The sequence below is a fragment of the Hemitrygon akajei genome, chromosome 7 (genome assembly GCF_048418815.1).
Source record: "Hemitrygon akajei chromosome 7, sHemAka1.3, whole genome shotgun sequence".
Classification (NCBI taxonomy): domain Eukaryota; kingdom Metazoa; phylum Chordata; class Chondrichthyes; order Myliobatiformes; family Dasyatidae; genus Hemitrygon; species Hemitrygon akajei.
In genome coordinates this window covers 57,998,266-58,018,536 of record NC_133130.1, presented here as the reverse complement: position 1 = coordinate 58,018,536, position 20,271 = coordinate 57,998,266, and the positions used below count along the sequence as shown (strand labels likewise).

At 37.0% G+C, this 20,271-nt stretch overlaps 1 protein-coding gene across 20 annotated transcripts in view; it reads left to right on the top strand.

Annotated features, from left to right (window-relative positions):
• LOC140730474 (neurexin-1) overlaps positions 1-20,271 on the top strand; it is a 1,634,325-nt gene that overhangs the window by 141,875 nt on the left and 1,472,179 nt on the right. For 16 of the 20 annotated variants that reach the window (XM_073050928.1, XM_073050924.1, XM_073050929.1 and 13 more), the window contains one exon: positions 4,136-4,219. The exons of the other annotated variants lie outside the window; for them this stretch is intronic. In XM_073050928.1, the coding sequence (XP_072907029.1) occupies positions 4,136-4,219 (84 nt within the window). The remainder of the gene's footprint in view (positions 1-4,135; positions 4,220-20,271) is intronic. 20 annotated transcript variants of the gene reach the window in all.

The window sequence follows — 20,271 nt, the reverse complement described above, 5'->3', positions numbered from 1 at the left end:
TCCTCCCTATCCCATCCTGTCCTCACTTTCCACTCCATCATATCAGGATGTAATTGAGTGAATAATGTAGGAGTGGAGGAATAATGAGTGGATTTTAGAGCAAATTGTGGGGTAGTCTGTGTGTTCTGGGTTGAAGATTGTGGTGAGATGATATGCAGGAGTATGATGGAGTAGTGCAAGGAGGTGTGGTGGGTGAAGTGGCGAATGATGTGAGGAGGAAGGGGAATGTGAATGAGTTTCATTGGAGAGTGAGTACATGATGGGAAGGAGAGTACAAGAGGACGAAGCCTGTGTGTGGTGTGGTAGGGCTGAGTAGGGTGCATTGGGATAGAGAATAGGGGTGTGATTAGTCAGGAGGCAAGGACAATGCAAAGTGGAAAGAGGATCAGGGATGTGCCAGTGTTGGGGCAGGAATTATGGTGTGATGTGTGTATCGAGTAGGGATGGCATGTGATACAGTGGTGAACACGTGTGTGTTTTGAGAGTTAGATTTTTTAGGATAGAAATTCCTTGATGTTAAATTTGTGCACAGAGTGACTACTGCCTTGTCACTGAAGATATGAATAAGACAAAGCTGCTTGGTGCGAGGATTGAGAGTTGGTCTTGATGAGATATGCAAGTACAGATTCTGCACTTCTTGATAACTTGTTTTAGAAATTTATGACTTTTTTTAATGACTTATTCTTACGCCTATCCAGAAAATTAGTATGTGAACACTTGGAAAATGCTGCAAGCAATGGTATTTGTAGAGATCCCACATCTAAGAAGGTAAGTCGCTAGGTGTTTGTCAGCTGTTGGAATTTCAGAGCAACTTTATTGCTGATTTTGAGACTGGGGGGCTGTTGGCATTCTGACTTTCGGTTGTAACTGCCTTATTTTACTTCACTGCCTGCAATCTATGGCACTAGCAAGACCAGCTAAAACCCACAGAGGGTCAAAAAAGACAAAAGAGATCAGGAAAGTTTAAAGGATGCCAGTCATTTGGAGCAGTTTAACTCACTTCAGCTTTTTGTAGGAATAGTGTGTGAGAAATCAATGATTCAATAGGCAGTATTTCACTCACTGGTGTCACCTATTATAGGGATTGTAACCAAAAGTCAAAAAAGCATACTGCTCTGTCTAAAATTATGTAGGCAGCAATAGCTTTCAACTTTTATGTCATTCATGTGGACTGCAAACAGCTCTAACACTAAACAGTTTGATCTCTTTGTTGTCACCTCACAGGTGAGTGACACCCACTTTGCCAGTATTTCATTTTTCTATTGAAGGCTGCTGCCTGGGAGACAAAAGTTCTTGGATTTTTCTGTATTGAAAGAATTTTCCAATTGTACTGTATCATTGATTAAATATATATTCTCTTTCAAAAACTAGCCAAATTTTAAAATTGGTTTCATTCTATTTAGCTATAGCTAGAGAATGATTAAAATCTGTGTGCAGTATTCCTTTGCTGCATCTTTCATATTGCACATCTTTAAACCCCTTTGCCTTCCAATTTAATTAGGATATCTCATTAGTGTCTTGAGAGAAAATTATGTTTTTCACACTTGGATTCTGGTTTAAATCAGAACTCAAGACCCAGATTTGGAGCCCCAGCAATTAGTACTTGAGTAACATTTTAAACGGGAAATGGGAAATTGGATCTGTGAAAGGAAAATAGGTGTTGAAAAGTCTAATGCAGTCTAACTATTTTGTTTCTTCCTATTCATTTATATGTTTTTAATGATCTTCTTGGTTGTGACCTACACCAGGTACTTAGGAGATGGCTTCTTTAGAGTGCATGTAAATCTAGTTTTCTTGAGAGCAGCTGTCATTTGTAAAAAAAATGCTGCAAAGGGAGCTTTAAGGTGGACAGTCTTTCATTGTATATACAAAGTAATTCATACATTTTTAGGGATAGGCATAGCATGCTCTTTTGTCCTTTTCTATTATCACAGGTAACATAATTCTAGTTAATAATGAATATGTGTTATATCGATATCTTAATACAAATGCATTTCCAGAGCACTATTTTGCCACTATTGGAAACAAACATTGCTCTTGCATTTCTACCTTTGGGCTACATGTAGTAGTGTAAACTCCATTTTATATCCCTGACCTGACAGTTCAGCCTTATTTAATTTTTTTAAGATAGCCTTGTTGTAAAATAATTGAGTCTAATCTTATGAAATATATTTTCAGTTATTTGGGAGATTAAACACCATACTTAGTGTTTTGTAGTTCTAATTAAGAACTATATCTTTTAGCTCTACTCAAAGTTCATTGACGCTTTAATTGTTAGGGGGATCTGATTTGTATCCATTTCCTGACTGTATTACAAACTTTTTATCATAGTATATCTTTTGTCTGCTTATAATATTGTGATGGTTAAAAAATGCATCGGAAATTATTAGTCAGCATTATTGTTGTTTTCCATTCTAATTGTTAGTGAATATGATGTAAACTCATGTTCTGCTATTTTGTAATGAAAAATAATGTGGAAGATATTGGTGAAATGCTTTAATTATGATAGTTTTACATACTTGGGTATTGATTAACTGTCTCTCTTCCCAGATAGATGTTATTTAATCACGTGTAAATTTCTTGTGAAACTCTTGGATTTACATCTTTCAACGTATTGTTGTATAGCCAAACAAGTTAGGTAATGTTGGAAGAGAAATAATTATGCAATAATAAATCTCTTCTAAAAGTTATGTTTAAAAAAATGAAATGGTCTAAGTTACTGATGCCCATTAGTACATTAAAACATCAACTTGACCACTGAGATGATAAATGTGCAAGAAAACATATCTTAGCATGTGCTGCATTATTTACAAGATATGCAGATAATATGTCTTCAAACATACTAGCAGCGCTTGAATAGCATGGACATTTTCTGGTGAGTCTTTGTGATATCAGATAATAATGACTGAATTTGTTCAATCTATTTTCCTGTGAGATATTGAGCAACATTTGGAACTGGTGAAATTTAAATTGCTACGCAGTAAGCAGCTATAAAATGGTATCACTAAGAGACAGTGCTCATACTTCATGAATAATAATCAGTAATCAACCAAGGTATTGTTCAATGTATATATGCAAGTAAGTTGGTAGCAAAGATTGTCATTTATTTATCATTTCCCAATTATTCATTCTGTGTTTTTGCCCCTCCTTCCATCCCTGCCTTCAAAATTTCTGGGAAGTTTGTTGTACAAATTTCATACATCATATTGGCACATTCTCCAAAATTACAGTGAATCTTAAATACTGATGCATTTCAAAAATAGCAGATAGATTCACTCCCTTAAAGCTCAACTGATATAAGGGGAAAAATCTGATGGTCTCCAATGTAGAAACAATTATTAAGAAAATATTTAGGAAATAAGGACCAACATAGACCAAATAATAGATTAGATGGTGGATAATTTAATTAACAATTTAAGTCTATACCTGAAGTGAATTTTAAGGCTATATCTGAAATGTTTCTTTTTAAATAATTTTGGATGGTGAGTATCCAATTAAAGACTAAAGAATTCCTGAAATCTGTTTTTCTCAGTAAATCAGATTGGGATACAATACATAAACAAATGTAACACTTGAATTATTATGGTGGCAAACTGGGGAAACAAAGATCATGAAAGGGTAGTAAAGATTAAAATTCAACTTGATTTATGGAAATAGATTCATTTTATCCAATAAAATACAAATTTGCCTGTTTGGGAATAAAATCAGCACCTAGGTCCAGGTTGTGATCTTTGACTTAGCAATGGATTTTTCAGAATTCCACACTTGTCATAAGGATATTTAAAATGGATTAACAGCTTCAAATGGGCGGGGGGGGGGGGCGGGTGAAAAACTGAATTGCAGTAAGTGCAGGTCTAAAGCACACCACAAAAGCATGAGAAAGCAAAACAAAAACACAACTCTCAAGTGGCTATACTTCATGAGCACAAAACAGTTTCTGTAATTCCTTGGGGGAGTAAGTATGTTCACAAAAATCTAGTGTTTTGGTGAGTGTGAAATATAGCTTTATTTTAAAATTTCAAAACAAACCCCGTCTTCAGTAAAAGTAACATGAAAGTGTTGTTTTCCTTATACTTTTAAAATTTACTTTGTGATCTAAAGTACTTATAGGAGAATTTCCTTCATGCCTTTGCAGGTGAGTTGTCTATATCCAGCTCTGGTGAATCCCTTCATGGAGCTATGGACGGTGAAAAGACCAGGAGGATGTCAGATCCTCCAGGTGAGTGAAGCAATCAGCAGCTATTGAGGGTCATAGGAGAAATAGAGGCCTTTGATTTATTATTACATCCTTCACTTGGGTATCTATTTCAAGCCTGAGCTTCCAAAACAATTGAGTGTATACCTTTTCATTTGTACAATGCACATATTTCTCATATCTTACCCCAATTCCAAGCTAAATTGGGCTACAAAAATATCAGATAATAATAAATGACAATAGCCACTTAATTAGACATAGACCATATGACCATGGATTGAGCTAGATTAACCTAAAGCTATGAACAAAAGTGAAAGCTTTGGGCAAATACATTCAGAGAGGCAAGGTATGATTTAAAGCATATATTCCAGAGGCCCAGTAACGTTAGTTAGCATGGAGAAGATTTTGCTGGACTGGACTTTTTCTTCATGGAATTGATCTTCTGTATCAGCAGTAATAAACACCCTGTACTACAGTACGTACTTGGGGTTACAAATATGCAGTTAAAATTTTCACAAGTTGCATTAGCTCAGATTTTGAGAATTTGGCAAGCCTTCAAATTAGCAGAAGCATAGAAGCCAAAAAGTACTGACTGAAATGGCAACAATGCCATGGTATTGTGATATCATGGGGTATAACAGCTACCAAACACATACTGATTGACCTACTGTGTTTTCTCATTTAAAACCCTTAACTTGATTTCAGAAAGCCAATGCTAATTTTTCAAATTTATGATGAATATCAAATCCTGAGGGCCAGTAGGGACAAATACAGCAGCACAGAAATGTAGTTTAATAGAAATGTATGTCTTGGCTGAATAAATGTTGATAAAGTGAGAGCTGGTGAGGAATAGTAGTGAAAATATAGGTGGTGGATCCCAAACATAAAGATAAAATTCTGACAAAAGAACTGGGGTTTCATTTTAAAAATCAAACACCCAAGAGGTGGCTTTTCAATTTAAGAACAAGTTTAGAAACAATCAAATCAGGAATACGATTTCACACTAAGCAGTGAAACCAGTAGCAGAATCAAGCTTTCTTATTCTTACCATCAAGTGCTTTTTGTGTGGAATAAATACTCTTTTGACGAAACGCTTCAGATAGTATATTGTTACGTACCCCGTAACTGGGTCACTTACCAGCAAAGATAGAGAGGTCCGTTGAAGTCTGATGGTATTATTTTTAAAAGTATTTATTGATAAAGGGGCACAAAAATAAGATGAATGCAAACATACAGATAATATACGTCGTCAGTACTAAATCTGAAAGTGCGGGTATAATAATAATCAATAAGAAATAGCTCTATCGTTGTCTAGGGGATAATGTATTGTCCGATGGAAATATAACAGTCACTGTTAGTTCGTTCAAGCTGCAGCGTTTTGGGTTTAAGAGAGAGATGGTTTAAACTTGCCCAGGACTTTTATGATGCCAATCCTTTGAGTCGGGGGAGTTGGTTTCCCCGTTGTTAGCTAAAAGCCGTTTTCCGTGGTTCCAGCCACCAGTTCCAAGCAACGGAACTGAACGCACGTGGCCTCCTTCAAATGGCTTCCCGCTATTACGGGATCGCTAGCGTTTCTTCTGTTGCGTCTGAGGGGCTGTTCCTACTTTTATCCTGACTCGCAGGGTCGTAGATGTCAATCAGGTTGGGGTGATGCAATCTCTTTCTCGCCCAGCCCACTTTGCCTGAGGGCGTTCACGTAGCATAGTATTTCAATCCACAAATCTGTCTCCAAGAGACAATGGCCATGTCCTGTAGCTTTACATTGCCGGGGAACGAGGCATTCTGCACGTCTCTCTCTCATTTCCTGGGTCTCCTGACCCAACCCAATAGTGATCTTGCAATTCTCACAAAGGAGGGGGCTGCAGGCATAACAATATTAAGTCAAAATACTCTGGAATTGTTTAAGGAGAAGTAAACTGGATTGACAGATTGGCTTGGGCAGACTAATTGAACTGGGTAGAATGATCTACTTATTCACTAGTGTCCTGCTTATGGAAGTGAATACACCAAATAGAATTTGATGTAATTATTTAAGAAGATGGGTACCCTTATCAATTAACACATCACTAAACCTACAGAGTTAACGATCTGTACAGTCTGGGATGAATCAGTTGGACCATTGTGTCCTTCTGAGACCTTCCTGGAGACATTTAAGTAGCATCTCTCCTTACTGTTTGTAGTTCATTATTTGTTTTAAATTCAGATGATATGGATCTTTTTAAAACTTGACAAGAGTCAATCAGAAATGCTTTTATATTGTTTTGTTTCAACAAATACTTTGTTATAATATAATTTGTTGCAGTAGTGCATGGACAGTAAATTGGAGTTTACAGAATCACAATAGTTGCAGTGAAGAAGGCAGCCATCTGGACCATGCAGTCCACATCAATTCCTTTCAAGAAAATTTACCTGAAATTTGAACATGCTGCTCTTGACAGTGCATTCCTGACTTTTACCACTTATTGGGAGTTTAAAATAAACTATCAGTTTTGATTCTCTCAATTATCATTTTGATTCTTTATCCCCTGTTTCTTGGTTTCTCTACTGTTAGGAACAGTTTCTTCCTATCTACTTCCTTATTGGTTTTTAAGTACTTACATCACATCTTCACATAACCTCCACGAAGAACATAGCTAAAGTCCTTTTATCCCTGGAAAACAACTTTGTAAATTTCTCCTGGAGCCATTCAAGATTTTTACATCTCCCAGAAAGTGTAACCCTATGAAATAGACATAATATTCCAAATCTGAATGAACTTTGGTGTTTTATATTTTAGAAAGTCATCATGACTTCCTTGCTCCTGTGCCAAAAATGTAACACCACATAAGTTATCATTCAATTCATTTCACTACCTACCCACCCATACCACCAGCTTACCTAATACTCCTTGAAGTCTATTAGTAGCCTCTTTACATTTCACTGGTGATCCATATTTGGAATTAAAGCCCTGTACACCCAAGCCAAATCATTGCTATATTGCAAAAGAAAAACAAGCAGTAATTCTAATTCTACTCTGGGGAAAGTTGTTGCAAATCTCCCCCAAGCCCTATAAAAAAAACTTTAACTACTATTCTCTGTTTCCTGTTAAACAGTTTTCTGTCCATGTTGCTGTTGTATCTTTTATTTGGCCTGGATGCTGAGATACAACCTGGGATGTGCTGGACACATCATCAGTGACATAACCTGGGTCATCGGGCATTCTGGGCTTTTCAACATCAGGCACTCATGCCCAGGCAGCTCAGCCAGGTTTGATCTGGCCCTGGCTTGTGTCCCAGCAGCATTGTTCTACAGCTCACACCTCTTGATCTATAGCCACCTGGAAGCTCAGCAGCCTCTGTGAGTGTCCTGATTGCTCTTTTCTTTACAGCCCCCATAATGCCAGGGAGAGAGTAGGTTCTGCAACCCATCTCTATAAGGTTTGCATCGTTTCCTCCACCCTTGTCTCTGGCACTACTCTACCAGCTCCTGGCACTTGGCAGTCCAATGTTCAAACACCTACACAATCTGGCTTTATGTTGTTGATAAGCCAATTATTGGCATGTTATCAAAAGCATTTTGGAAATCCATCTGCAGCAGATTAATTGCACTTCTGTTATGATCAAAAAACTATCAAAAAGTTGGACAAGATTTGCCTTTAACAGATCCACTCATGCAAAATAACTAACTGGATTTATTCTTATACCCTTTTTGAACAAGGCTGTAGTATTTCACTATTCCAGTCCATAGTGCCATCCCTGACAATGGATTTTGAAGACTGTGGCTGAGGCTTCAGAAATGTTCTCATTTACTTCTTTTGTTAATTTTTTTATTATTTCCTGTCAGTCGCCTTTGTACAGCCTAGTGTAACTTTATGGACATAAATTCAATCTACATAAAAAGCTATTTGTATATTTATTCTGTTTTGTTATTATTATGTTCTTTGTCTTTTCTGTTTATGTTGTGCTGCGTCAGATCCGGAGTAACAGTTATTTCATTCTACTTTGCACTTGTGTACAAGAAATTACATTAAGGGATCTTGAAGCTAAGATGCATTCCCTTCGGATCAAATGATTTATCTACGTTCATTATTTTATTGAATTGAAGTGAATAATTCTAGGTCTCTCCATTTAGTTCCCCCTGTATGAAATATTCCATCCAGAATTTCATAGTTTCATGTCGCAAATTATAAACCTAGGTTTGTTATTTTTAACGTAGAGTGTTCAGTATTAAACATCATAAAGAATAAAATCTGACAACAGCTTCCAGAAAATGCATTAATTGGTTTTAACACACACACAAAAAAAAATACAGAAGTTTCCTGGGTGGTGTAATTGCATCCCTCTTCAGTTTGATCTGTAGAAAATAGTAGACTGAAAAGGCAAGTGACTTTTTTAAAGAAATATTCTGACCATTTAAAAAAAAAGAATTGGAGCTGAACTGATTTTGTTTTAAGGGCAGACAAAGAAATGACAATTTTGTGAGTGTTTTCTTCAAGGTTTATGAAAGGCATCTTTATTGCTAACTGCAAAATCTGGTTCAATACCTCTAGAGGTATTTAATTTTTATATTCACAAGTTAAGTTGTGCAGATGTTATCTGGGCTGTTTGTATTGATTTTACCAAACAAAATGCTTAAATTGCTGTTAGTATTTTAAGTGCAAGGGTAAAAGTAAATTTGTTCTTGTATTTGTGCCTCCAATATATCCTTTACCTTTCAGTTACATGCCCTATGTGACGACTTTAATTCAAGTAGATTATGACCCTTGATTTTCTATTACAAAGCAATGAAATGAGTCCCATAGGTAAGACATTCTTGCCCATTTTTGTACTCTCAAGTTGTTGAGACTGTGGGAAGTCATTAACATGGCACCTGCCATTGAGAAATGAATGAAAAGGGCAAGCAATTGTTCATCTCCTTGACCAATCAGATGGTGTGGAAATCATCATTGTAAAGTCTGAGAATAAAAAAAAAGCAATTTACAGTGATTTAATTCAAAGTGAAATTTGGAACAAATAGTGAAATAAAGAGTGAGGAAAAATTTGACAAAGAGTGTAGTAAAGACAGGATGTTTAAAATTAGTTTAAGTAAAAAATTATTATTGTGCATCTTCAACAATAGAAATGATAATTCAGTAGAAATTCATTTTCAGTGCCAGAAAGGTTGACTGACTGTAATTAATGTACTTCATATTGTCTGGAAAAACTAGTTAGACATGAAAGGCTAGATGTTGCATGGCTGGCAGGTTCAGGGAACCTTGGTTGATAAGAGATATGGAGACTCTTGTTCAGAAAAAGAGGCAGGCATACACTGTGTGTTAGCAGTTGGGAACTAGTGAATCTCTTGATGACTACACGAAGTACAGGTGTGGACATGAGAGCATTTAGGAGGACAGTAAGAGTAAAGAATGGATTTACCAGAATGTTGCCTGATTACGTAGACTAGGATGTAGGAAATTGAGGGATTACCTAATAGGGCTATATAACATCATGAAGGGCATAGGCCAGGGGTTCCCAACCTGAGGTCCATGGACCCTTTGCGAAGTGGTATTGGTCAATGGCATAAAAACTGTAACTCACGTTTTGGCTAGCGGCTTAATATAGGGGGTGATAACCCCCGACCCACCCAAACTTAAGAAATCTCATTTGGGTGGATGCTGTGCAATGTGTCCCCGGTTACAAATCAGTACCCCGAGATAACAAACAGTACACAATATGTGATTAAACGGTTAAGCTTCATAACTCTTACTTTGACAATATGGTTAGTAGAGAAATGAAATAAAAGAAAAAGAAGGGCCCAATCAAAGTTGGAGCTCACTGATATGCCGGTCGTTCACCATCGACCTCCTACGATCGTTGCTGTCCTTAGGAACCTTGCTCCGAGTCCACCCCATTCGGCAGTCTACCAAATCTCTCCATTCACGTCTTCTCTCCTTATTTCTCTCTCTCTGGCAAAAGCCCATGAAATAAATTCCTTCCAGATTCACAAGACAGGGCAACAAAATCCTAATTGGTTAATATGCATACCAGAGTCCTGTTATCTCCAGCCATAACCCAAACATTGCTGATACAGAGAAACTGTTACTTCAGTAGTGAACATCACAGAGAAGCCATTTCATTAGCCTTAGCAGTGAAACATTACAGAGAAGCCATTACAGCATGTTACACAAAGGCTGGGAACCCCTGGCATTAACAGTGTGAAACCTTTTGCAGGGAGGAGTGCTAAAAACAAGAATCTAAGATCAGAAGTAAGAGATTTAAAAGGGACATTTTAGGTATATTCACACAAAGTGTGATAGGTATTGCTAGAAACAGTGGTTGAGACATAAACGTTAGCAACATAGAAAAGTGAACTAGTTAAGTGCATGGATGAGAGAGGTTTAGAGGACTATTGGCAGATGAGGCCAAATGGGATTTGCCAGCTGGGTGACACAGCATGAACAACTTGAGCTAAAGGGGCCATTTCCATGTTGCATAACTCACTGATTCTAAGCTCCATTGCAATGGTGTTAAAACAGAATTGTGTGTCATATAATTGTTGTTGGGTTCTCTGCATCATGCCGGTTTGTGTCAGTTTTAGCTGTTGATATATTGCAAATTCTCACAGCTGTCGGCAATTGGCTTAAGAGATATACCATCATATAAGCAGCAATCCACCAGTGACTGATCCTGCTTTGAAATGGATGCTGCAGTGATGGATTAGTGGTTGGGCAGAAGGTTGCTGCTGTGAGAGAATATGCCCAGGAGAGCACAGGGACTATTTCGTGAAGAGCAGGATACACAGGAAGCATTTTATTGTGCAAGAAGGCCTCCTGAGTTTTGCTGAGGCACTCAGGTAGGAAGTTATCAGGGGAAATCTCAATAAAGAGTGTCCATGAAATAAAAACACATTGCATTTACTTCCGATTCCCATCTTGTTTGATTCTCAATCATTGTTAATGATTTTCACAGAGATAAGAAATATAGTCCAAGCACAATGTGTGAAGCTGTAAATGAGCTTGTAAGAGGTTGAATAACCAACTAAGAGCATAGAATATGGTCTAAATGCTCCTGGTTTGCATAGCTGCATTATATAAAGTGCAAAGACAGGATTAGTGAAAGCTCGTCATTTTGTAAGGGATGAGGAACTGATTTTTCCGACCAGGGAGTATGGAACTCATGCAAGGCTACTTTTTAACACTGTACCAGTATTAATGTCATTTGGGGAGCATTACAATGGAACAAAGGTAAGGGCACAAAACAAATTTCCTGAAGGTGAATTTCTTAGAATCTACAACTCACATAAAATGACAGAGTACGGCTTTAACCTGAATTGACTTCTCTTCCCCAGTTACACAGCAGTATGCTTTATCAAAATAAGAACAGCAAGTGTTGGACATTGGAGAGGTGAGGCCATGTACTTTAGCTCTGAGAAGTTTGCAGAGAATGCAGAGCAGGACCAGCCTAGCAGTCATAGAAATACACAGCATGGACACAGGCCATTCAGCCCAAGTCATCCAGGGTAACCAGTGGGCAGCCTTCCATATTAACACCATCGCCCAACAGCCTTTTATCCAAACTGAAGCAGATGTTCGTCTAGATTCTGAAATGCTGTCACTGCTTCAGCTTATAAGGAGGATTTAGGGGTCGATATGCCCAATCCATTTTTGTTAATTATTTTTTGTGCGAGGAGGAGGGATTTGGGGCTAGATGATTATTCTTTTCTTGGTTTTTGTGGCTGTCTGACGAAGAAGGATTTCAGAATCATATACTTTGATAATAAATGAACCTTTTAAACCTTTAAGCAACTTACTACCCTCTGGGTGATGAAGGTACTCCTATATTGCCTCAAAGTCTCCCTTGCCCTCAGCCATGTCCTTCAGTTTTATCTATCTTGGATATGGCGAAAAGTTTCCTGAAGTCTGCACTGACTATTCTCCTTCTAACTTTAATTACCTGAATCATGTTCCCTTTTAAGCTTCTCTGCTCCAGGGAGAGTAGATCTGGCCATTAACTGTTTTACGTAGTATAGAACACCTTTGACTTTACCTGCTAGCTCATGATATTTCATGATGCCTCTTAGCCTTCCTAATTTCTTTTCTAAATGCCTCCCTACGCCTCTCAAAGATCAAAGTTCATTGAAAATTGAAGTACATATGTGTCATCATTTATAACCCTGAGATTAATTTTCTAGTGTGCGAACTCAGTAAATCAAGGAAACGTAATAGAATCGATGAAATGTTGTACCCAACAGGATGGACAAACAACAAATATGTAAATGATGACAAACTGCAAATATAAAAAAAAACTGAAAAAATAATAATGATAAATAAATAAGCAATAAATATACTTGATAGGCATATTTCATGAGTTCCCCCTACATGTTGAATGCTTCCTTTATTTTTATTGAACTCTTGAAATTCGAAGTTCCCTATACTTGTTACCCCTGGCTTTTAACTTGTAGGGGTATTTTTACTTGGACCTTTTGCTGTTTCTCCTCTGAATAATTCCCACTATGCAGATGTAGACTTGCATGCAAACAGATGCTCCCACTCTGTATTTGCTGGGTCATCTGTTCATGTTAAGGAAATTGGCTAATCCTCAATTTAGGACCTTCATTATGGAGAGGGAAGCTGATCCATTTCTTGTAATCTTCACTGTCAATCCCCCCCAACCCCTTCTCCTCTGGAACAGAACAAGGATAGAGATTTTCTGTCCTCACCTTACACTGCCCTCTATTTATTACCTCAGTCACTGCAGTCCACTTTAAACCACTTTCTAAGATGCTGTTAGCATTGTAAATGCATGCTGGTATATATGTATTTATGTTCATTTTATTCCATATCAGTACTTATACCTTTATTTTTATATTATTTGTAATTTTTGAATGTTTTTTGTTGGATGTAGCACTAACACCACAGCGAATTCCTAGTACATGTAAATGTACTATATATAGTGATCCTTCGATTCTTCTATCCGACCAGTGTTCTTATTCACCACAATTTCTGCCACCTTCAGTGATTTTACCACTCGACACAAATTGCCCTGTCTACCCCATTTATTTTTGTGGGGCCTATTCCTTCATGAACCTCTGATTCACTCTTTTTTCCTACCAGTCACACTTTCCATTTGCCCTAAAGGCCAGGCAACACTTGTCCTTTGCATCTTCTCTTTTTGTCATACTGGAGTCTTTCTATTCGAAGCAGTGATTCATATGCACTGCTTCCAACCTAGTGTAGTGCAGTTAATGCAGTCTCCTCTACATTGGAGAATCCAAATCAGAGTCCAGTTTAATACCACTAGCATATGTTGTGAAATTTGTTATTTGGCAACAATGCATTGAAGTACATTATAAAAACTGTAAATTACTGTAATAATACAAATATTGCATTTGCCTTCCTACTGTTGACAGACAACACTGTGGTTACTCACTCAGGGTGTACTCCAGCAAGAATGTTGTTGAATAAGTAATGCAAAACGAGAAAAATAAAAGTTCATGGATTCAATGTGTGTTCAGAAATCTGATGACAGAGGGGAAGAAGCTGTTCCTGAATCATTGAGTGTGTGCCTTCAGGCTCATGATGGTAGCAATGAGAAGAGGACTTGTCCTGAGTGACGAAGGTCTTCAACGATGGATGTCACTTTTTGAGGCATTGCTCCTTGAAGATGTTCTGGATGCTGGGGAGGGTAGTGCCCATGATGGAGCTGAGGGAGTTTACAACTTTATGCAATTTATTTCAGTCCTGTGCATGCCGCTTACCCACGCCCCCCCCCCCCCCATACCAGACGATGATACATCCAGTTAGAATGTTCATGTTGGAACAATGATAGTTCCTCAGAAGTGTTGACACCCAATAACTTGAAATTGTTCACCATTTCCACTTCTGATTCCTTGATGAGGACTGGTACGTGTTCCCTTATCTTACCCTTTATGAAGTTGCTAATTAATTATTTGGTCTTAGTGATGTTCAGTGCATGGTTGTTGCTACAATGTCACTCAAGCAGCTGATTCATCTCGCTTCTGTATGCCTTTTTGTCCCTAACTGAAATTCTGCGAACAGTAGTTGTGTAATCTACAACTTTATAGATGGCATTTGAGCTGTGCTTAGGCACACAGTCATGGATGTAGAGAGAGGAGTAGCACACGTCCTTGAAGTACACCATTATTGATAAGTGAGGTGGAGATGTTATTTCCGATCCACACAGACTGTAGTCTTCTGATGACGGAGTCAAGGATCCAGTTGCTGGAGGATGTACAGAGGCACAAATTTTGATCAGAGTTTTGGGAATGATTGTGTTCAATTCTAAGCTGTAGTCAATAAACGGCAGCCTGACTTAAGTATTAGTGTTGTCCAAGTGATCCAAGGCAATGTGACGTGCCAATGAGGTCACAACCACTGTAGACCTATTGTGGCAATTGGCAAATTACAGTGCATTCAGGACCCAAGTGCAGATTACGTCATTGCTCCACAGAACACCTGTGTACATTGTATAGGAGTGACACCGTGCATCCCATTGCTTGCCAATCTAATTCCTCATCCCACTCCCACTCTGACGTATTGCTCCATGGCCTCCTTACTGTTGCAGTAAAGCTTAATGAATTCTTGAGGAACAGCAGCTCACCTTCTGTCTGGGCACATTGCAGCCATCTGGACTACAATAATGAATTCTACAACCTCATGTAGCTTGTTCTGTTTTTGGTCTGTGTCAGTTATCCATCTGTAATATAAGTTCAGTTAATTTTTATTTCCTTCCTATGAGAGTGGAGGATATGCCCAGCCTGAAACACTGCTCTGGGTTTTGTAACTCCCACATTCTTTTGCCTGGATTCCATTGTCCATATTCTTTTTCTGTATCTGCTCATAGAACAGATAACCTTGTTTACAGCTTATCCCCATGGTCATCCTGTTTATCAACGATCAGAGTCATCCTCCTCTCCCAGAGCCTTGCAGCTTCACAAGCTTCATTTGTCTTCTTTTCATTTCTTATGAAGGTTTCTAAACCTAAAACATTTATACTTGTTTCTCTTCCCCAAGATGCAGCTTGACCCATTGAATATTTCCAGCATTTTCTACTTGTTTTTACGCTTACAGCATCTGCTTTTTTGTTATTTTCATTGTGCTTTTATAGTTGTGCTTTATCCAAAAAGTGAGGGGGGGGGGGGGGGAGAGAAGAACTGAGTGCCTGATATATGAGGTTGAAGACGGTAAAATTGATCAGTGGAATTGGTGAATTTGCTGTAGGAAGTGCAGTGCAGTGCAGTTTTTCACACTGAGATTCATAGGAATGTGGTAAGTCACAAAAGACACAGGTATGTGTAGGCTGGAGAAATGAAGTGACAGGCAGCCAAGAGCTCAGGTCACTCTTGCAAGACTGAATGGAGATTCAGCTGTCCAATCTGCATTTCTAGAAATGTAAAGGAAACCACACTGATCGTTAAATAGACTAAGTAGTATAGGCAAATTACTACTTCTTGAAGGAATGATTGGATCAGTGAATGAAGGAAAGGGAGAAGGAAGATGTGCAGGTGATGGAGGCTTGATCAGTGCAACCACAGTGTTTTCAGTACATTTTTATTCTCCATTCGAGGGTCTTTCACACCATTGTTGACAAGAGTCAATTATACACTGCACAAACTGCACTTCTGCATTCATCCCATCTCATTCCATCTCCTTCTGTCGGAACAAGGACAGGAAATCTGTTCTTCTCATCTTCCGTCCCACTACTTTCCTTAACCTGTCGGAATTGGAATTGTTCTATTATTGTCACCAAGGTACACTGAAAAGTTTGTCTTGCAGACTGTTTGTACAAATCAATTCATTTCACAATGCATTGAGGTAGTACAAGGTTAAAAAAAAAGCAGAATGCAGAATAAAGTGTAACAGCTACAGAAAAAAAGTGCACTGCAGGTAGAAAATAAGGTACAAGATGATAATGAGAAAAGGTGCAAGGTTATGGTGAGATATTGCTATTTAAATTACAATACCTCCTAATTGATGCCACAACCAGACTTACCATTCTCTCTACTGAACCACCACCCTCAACTCCTCTTTCAGCACTCTGAAGAGACCATTCCCATCATGAAATTTGGATCTACAGTTAAAAATGCAACTGCATGTATTGATTAGACATCTCATTGTTTCAAAACTTATTCTCATCAGTCGATTAGTTTAATTAGTAAGTAATCATTTATTGTATTTAAGATTAATAAGTGCTACAGCCAGCTCGAACCCCATTCTCTTTCAATTTAGGTGATTTGGCTGTGAAAACTGGTTATAAAGGAGAACAATTCACCATTGATTTTAATGGGCAAATCCATGTTGATTTATTTTCATTTGTTTTGGCAGCCTAGTGTAAAAAGTCCCAATAAAAGAGTGGTTTAGCCAAACATACTTACTTTATAATTTGATTAATCTTTTACAATAAACCAGGTATGCCATTATAGTGAATTTGGTATTCAAAGATGGCCCATTACTTCAGATTGCAAATTTCAGTGCACTGTTAGAGGCATAACAAAATACTTCCCTCACCATAAAAAGACAGCCAAACTCTGGGATGGCATCATCAGTTGTGCAGTGAAGGAGTCGATGTGCACAAACAGTAGATTGATGCTGTTGAAATTAAAAGTAATTGATAATGATTACTTTATATTGTCTCAGATAATTAAGACAATGTAATAATTTTCAGAAGAAGGATGTTAACTTGACTTCACTGTGGGATAGAAAGTAATGGGGATTGCAGAGGATTTCTGGGAACACCTCAGTTTTATTTTCTTGTAATAGTGGACAAAGGACCCCCCACCCCATCCAACTGTTTCCTGTTTGAAATGGGATAGATTAAGATATTACCCTATTTTCCAGCAAAGGTGCTGGATTTGTGCCTTAGCGATGGTCAAGCTTACCATTTGCCAAACTTAGTAATGGCAAACTGTAGCTTAGATCAAGACTTAAGTTTATTTGTTGGATCATCATAAAAAGAAAAAAACAGAAGTATTTTTGATCTTGGGTATTTCTTGTATTTCTCATATTTATCTATGAAAATAATTGCTGGCACAATGTTAGGTTTCTGTATAATGTTTTGTGTGCACTTTTTTGATCAATGTATTAAAAGTTAAATCTACTTACTTTGCTGGTTTCTATTTCCCATTGAGCCAAGAAGTGAAGTTAGTTTGAATAACTGAATGTTGCTATTATTTTGTCTGATTTATATTCGTTGCTGGAATGTGGGTAAGAATTTATTTGATAATCAGCTTCCTTAAAATTTTATTCCCAGTTATGAAATGCACAAAAATTATATTTTCATTTTCATTCCTTTGCAATATCATGAAAAATAAATTAACTTGGATTTAACAGTCAGAAAGTACTCAATGGCACTCACAGTGAATTTTGAAGAAATTCTAAAAAGAAGGGTTTCACTCTTTCCAGCCTTGACAGTTATGAGGTCTCAGCTCAGGAGGATATCTGGTATCCAACATCAGTGATGAATTCACTTTGGCCAGTCATTTGGCACAATTTCATAGACTACTGCTCAGAAACCTATATACCGATTCTTAATTAACACTTTAAATGTAAGAACTGTAATAAACTTTGAATAGGCATTGAGATTTTAACTAGAACTAGATAAACTGAGCTAGTTAAGCTGAACTAGAGTTAAACTAGGGGGTCAAAGGCAAAATATTTAAGGGAAATCGGTGGATGAGCTTCTTCACTCCAACAGTGGTGAGAGTGTGGATTGAGTTGTTGGATGAGGTGGTGGATGCAGGTTTGATTTCAACAATCAAGAGAAATTTGAGTAACAGCATGGATAGTAGGGGTATGTGGGGCTATAGTCTAGGTTCAGGTTGATGGAAGTAGGCAGAATAATTGGTACAGACTAAATGGGCTGAAGGGCCTGTTTCTGAGCTGCACTGCTCTCTGAGTAAGTAGTCATTATCAAATCAAGCAAACAATCTAGCAATTTGATTATTTTTTAAAAAGTTATGCTACATTCAACAATGTATAATATTTTCCAGTTTATTTACGGAGAGAATGGCTTACAAATAGACATTCTCAGCAGTCAGCAGATTTTTCTGCTTACAGTTGAGAAGACATCAGCAGCACATCATGTGGAAGAATAGGAAACCATGATAGCAGTTTCAAAATGTTGTATTTTATATTCTGGAAATTGTCAGGTATATTCCAGTATAACTGAGTGTTGATTGTGTCACTATTTCTTTGTAGCTTGTGATATCATTTAATTTGCCAATTATACAAAATGCTAGTTGGTTGTCTATTTTTTTTTGTAGAGGAACACCAACTAGAAGATTCAGTTTTAATTTTAGTCAAACTGAAATGTAGAGTATCTCAATTAGTTCTGTTTTATCAGCTTGTTGGTGGGCTTCAGGGGACGGATTGTTGAATGTACAAAACCCGATTTTTTTGCCACTTGTTAGATTATAAATTTTATAGAAGTAATATTTCAAGATTCCTAGGAATCATTATCTTAAAGAATAATTCAGTCACTGGTGGTGGGGGGGGGGAGTAACCTCTTAGAGAGACTATTTTGGGTCAGGTAGATGTGTAAAAAAAAAATTAGATGTTTTGAATATTATTTTGTCAATAAATAGAAGTGCAATTCATGTTAGCTATTGGACTGAAGAGTAGGGTGGATGAATTATTCATATAACTGATTATATTCAAAATTATGTCTTAATGGTTATTCTGGCAGAAGTTTCATATTAGAGCACAAAATAATTCTTGTATTTGAATAGCTTTTATACAATTACTTTGTAATTTGTTTATAATATTGCTGAAAAATAAATGTTTTGCCTATCCTCAGAACTGGTTATTTAGGTTTATCAACAAGTTATGGTGTTTAGCTTCTGCAGGGTGAGCATGTTTATGCGTATCAACATTACTGCTAATGTATTGTCAAATGTAATTGCCAAAATAGGAATATAAAAGATAGGTTTTAATGTTTTTTTTTATTAGGATTGGCTTTAAAATGACAAGATAGCTTACATCACGTTTTCAGAAATTTATACACGAGGGATTTTGGTAACTTCCAGTCTATATGTTTGTTCACATGTACTTTTCCTTAACATTATTATATACTGTAGATTTCACTTATGATATTCTTGGTTCTGTTAAACAGTTGACCTGTAAAACAGGAACAGAGTTAGATTGTATCTTCCTTAATGGAGGTTACAGAATAGATCTTCAGATTCATCAATGAGTATTTATTATAATTTCTACCAGAAATAGGCTATATGTGCAATTAGGCCTAACTCTGGTCACTTTTTATGTCCTATGCTAGTTTCTGCATATTCCACTTCTAATTTTGACCAAATTACCTTTGTCCTTATGGTACTGATTTCTATATTCTATTGTTTAATGACTTTCTTTCAAATTATGAATTGCATTAATATCTGCCAGTCTTAAACTTGTGACCACATCCCCTACTTGGTCTTACGTTCTTTGAAACGAAGTGGAAACATTTTAATCCCTGCAATGTTTAAATCCTTCCAAATTTTTTTAAAGGACTTTGGTAAGTTTTCTGGAATTTTTTTTTATCTTCAGAGAGATGAGCATTGTCCTATTCAATATTTTTGTTGCCTAAAATCTTGTAGATTTGCACCTCATCCATGCCTCTAAACATTTTTAAAGCGAATGAACCAGAAGCAGGACAAAAGAATTTTCTCTTGCGTACCTTCTCTGCTGATCAAAATGATAACTGGTAATCTTTTAGCTCAGTTCCACTTTCTTGCACTGACCCCTGTTGTGTATTTAATATTTGAGTAATATTGTAAATATTTTGTTTTAGTAAGCATTCTTTGTTTAAATAATTCATTATGGTTATATAACAAAACTAATGTACACTCATCTCTCTGCTACTATGTCTTTCCATTAATCAGTTTAATATTTTTGATTGTACAAAACATAATGGTGACAATGAAGTATTTTTAAAATGAACAATGGTTGAGTTAAAAAAAAACAGTGCAGCATGTGCAGGGACAGTCAAGTTTTTTTTAAAAAGGCATGAAAGCTAAGAATACACTGGTTCATAAACAGTGGGTACCGGATGATGATAATCATATAAAAAGAGCAGAAATTGCTGACCACGTCAGAAAGATAGATGGGTTTT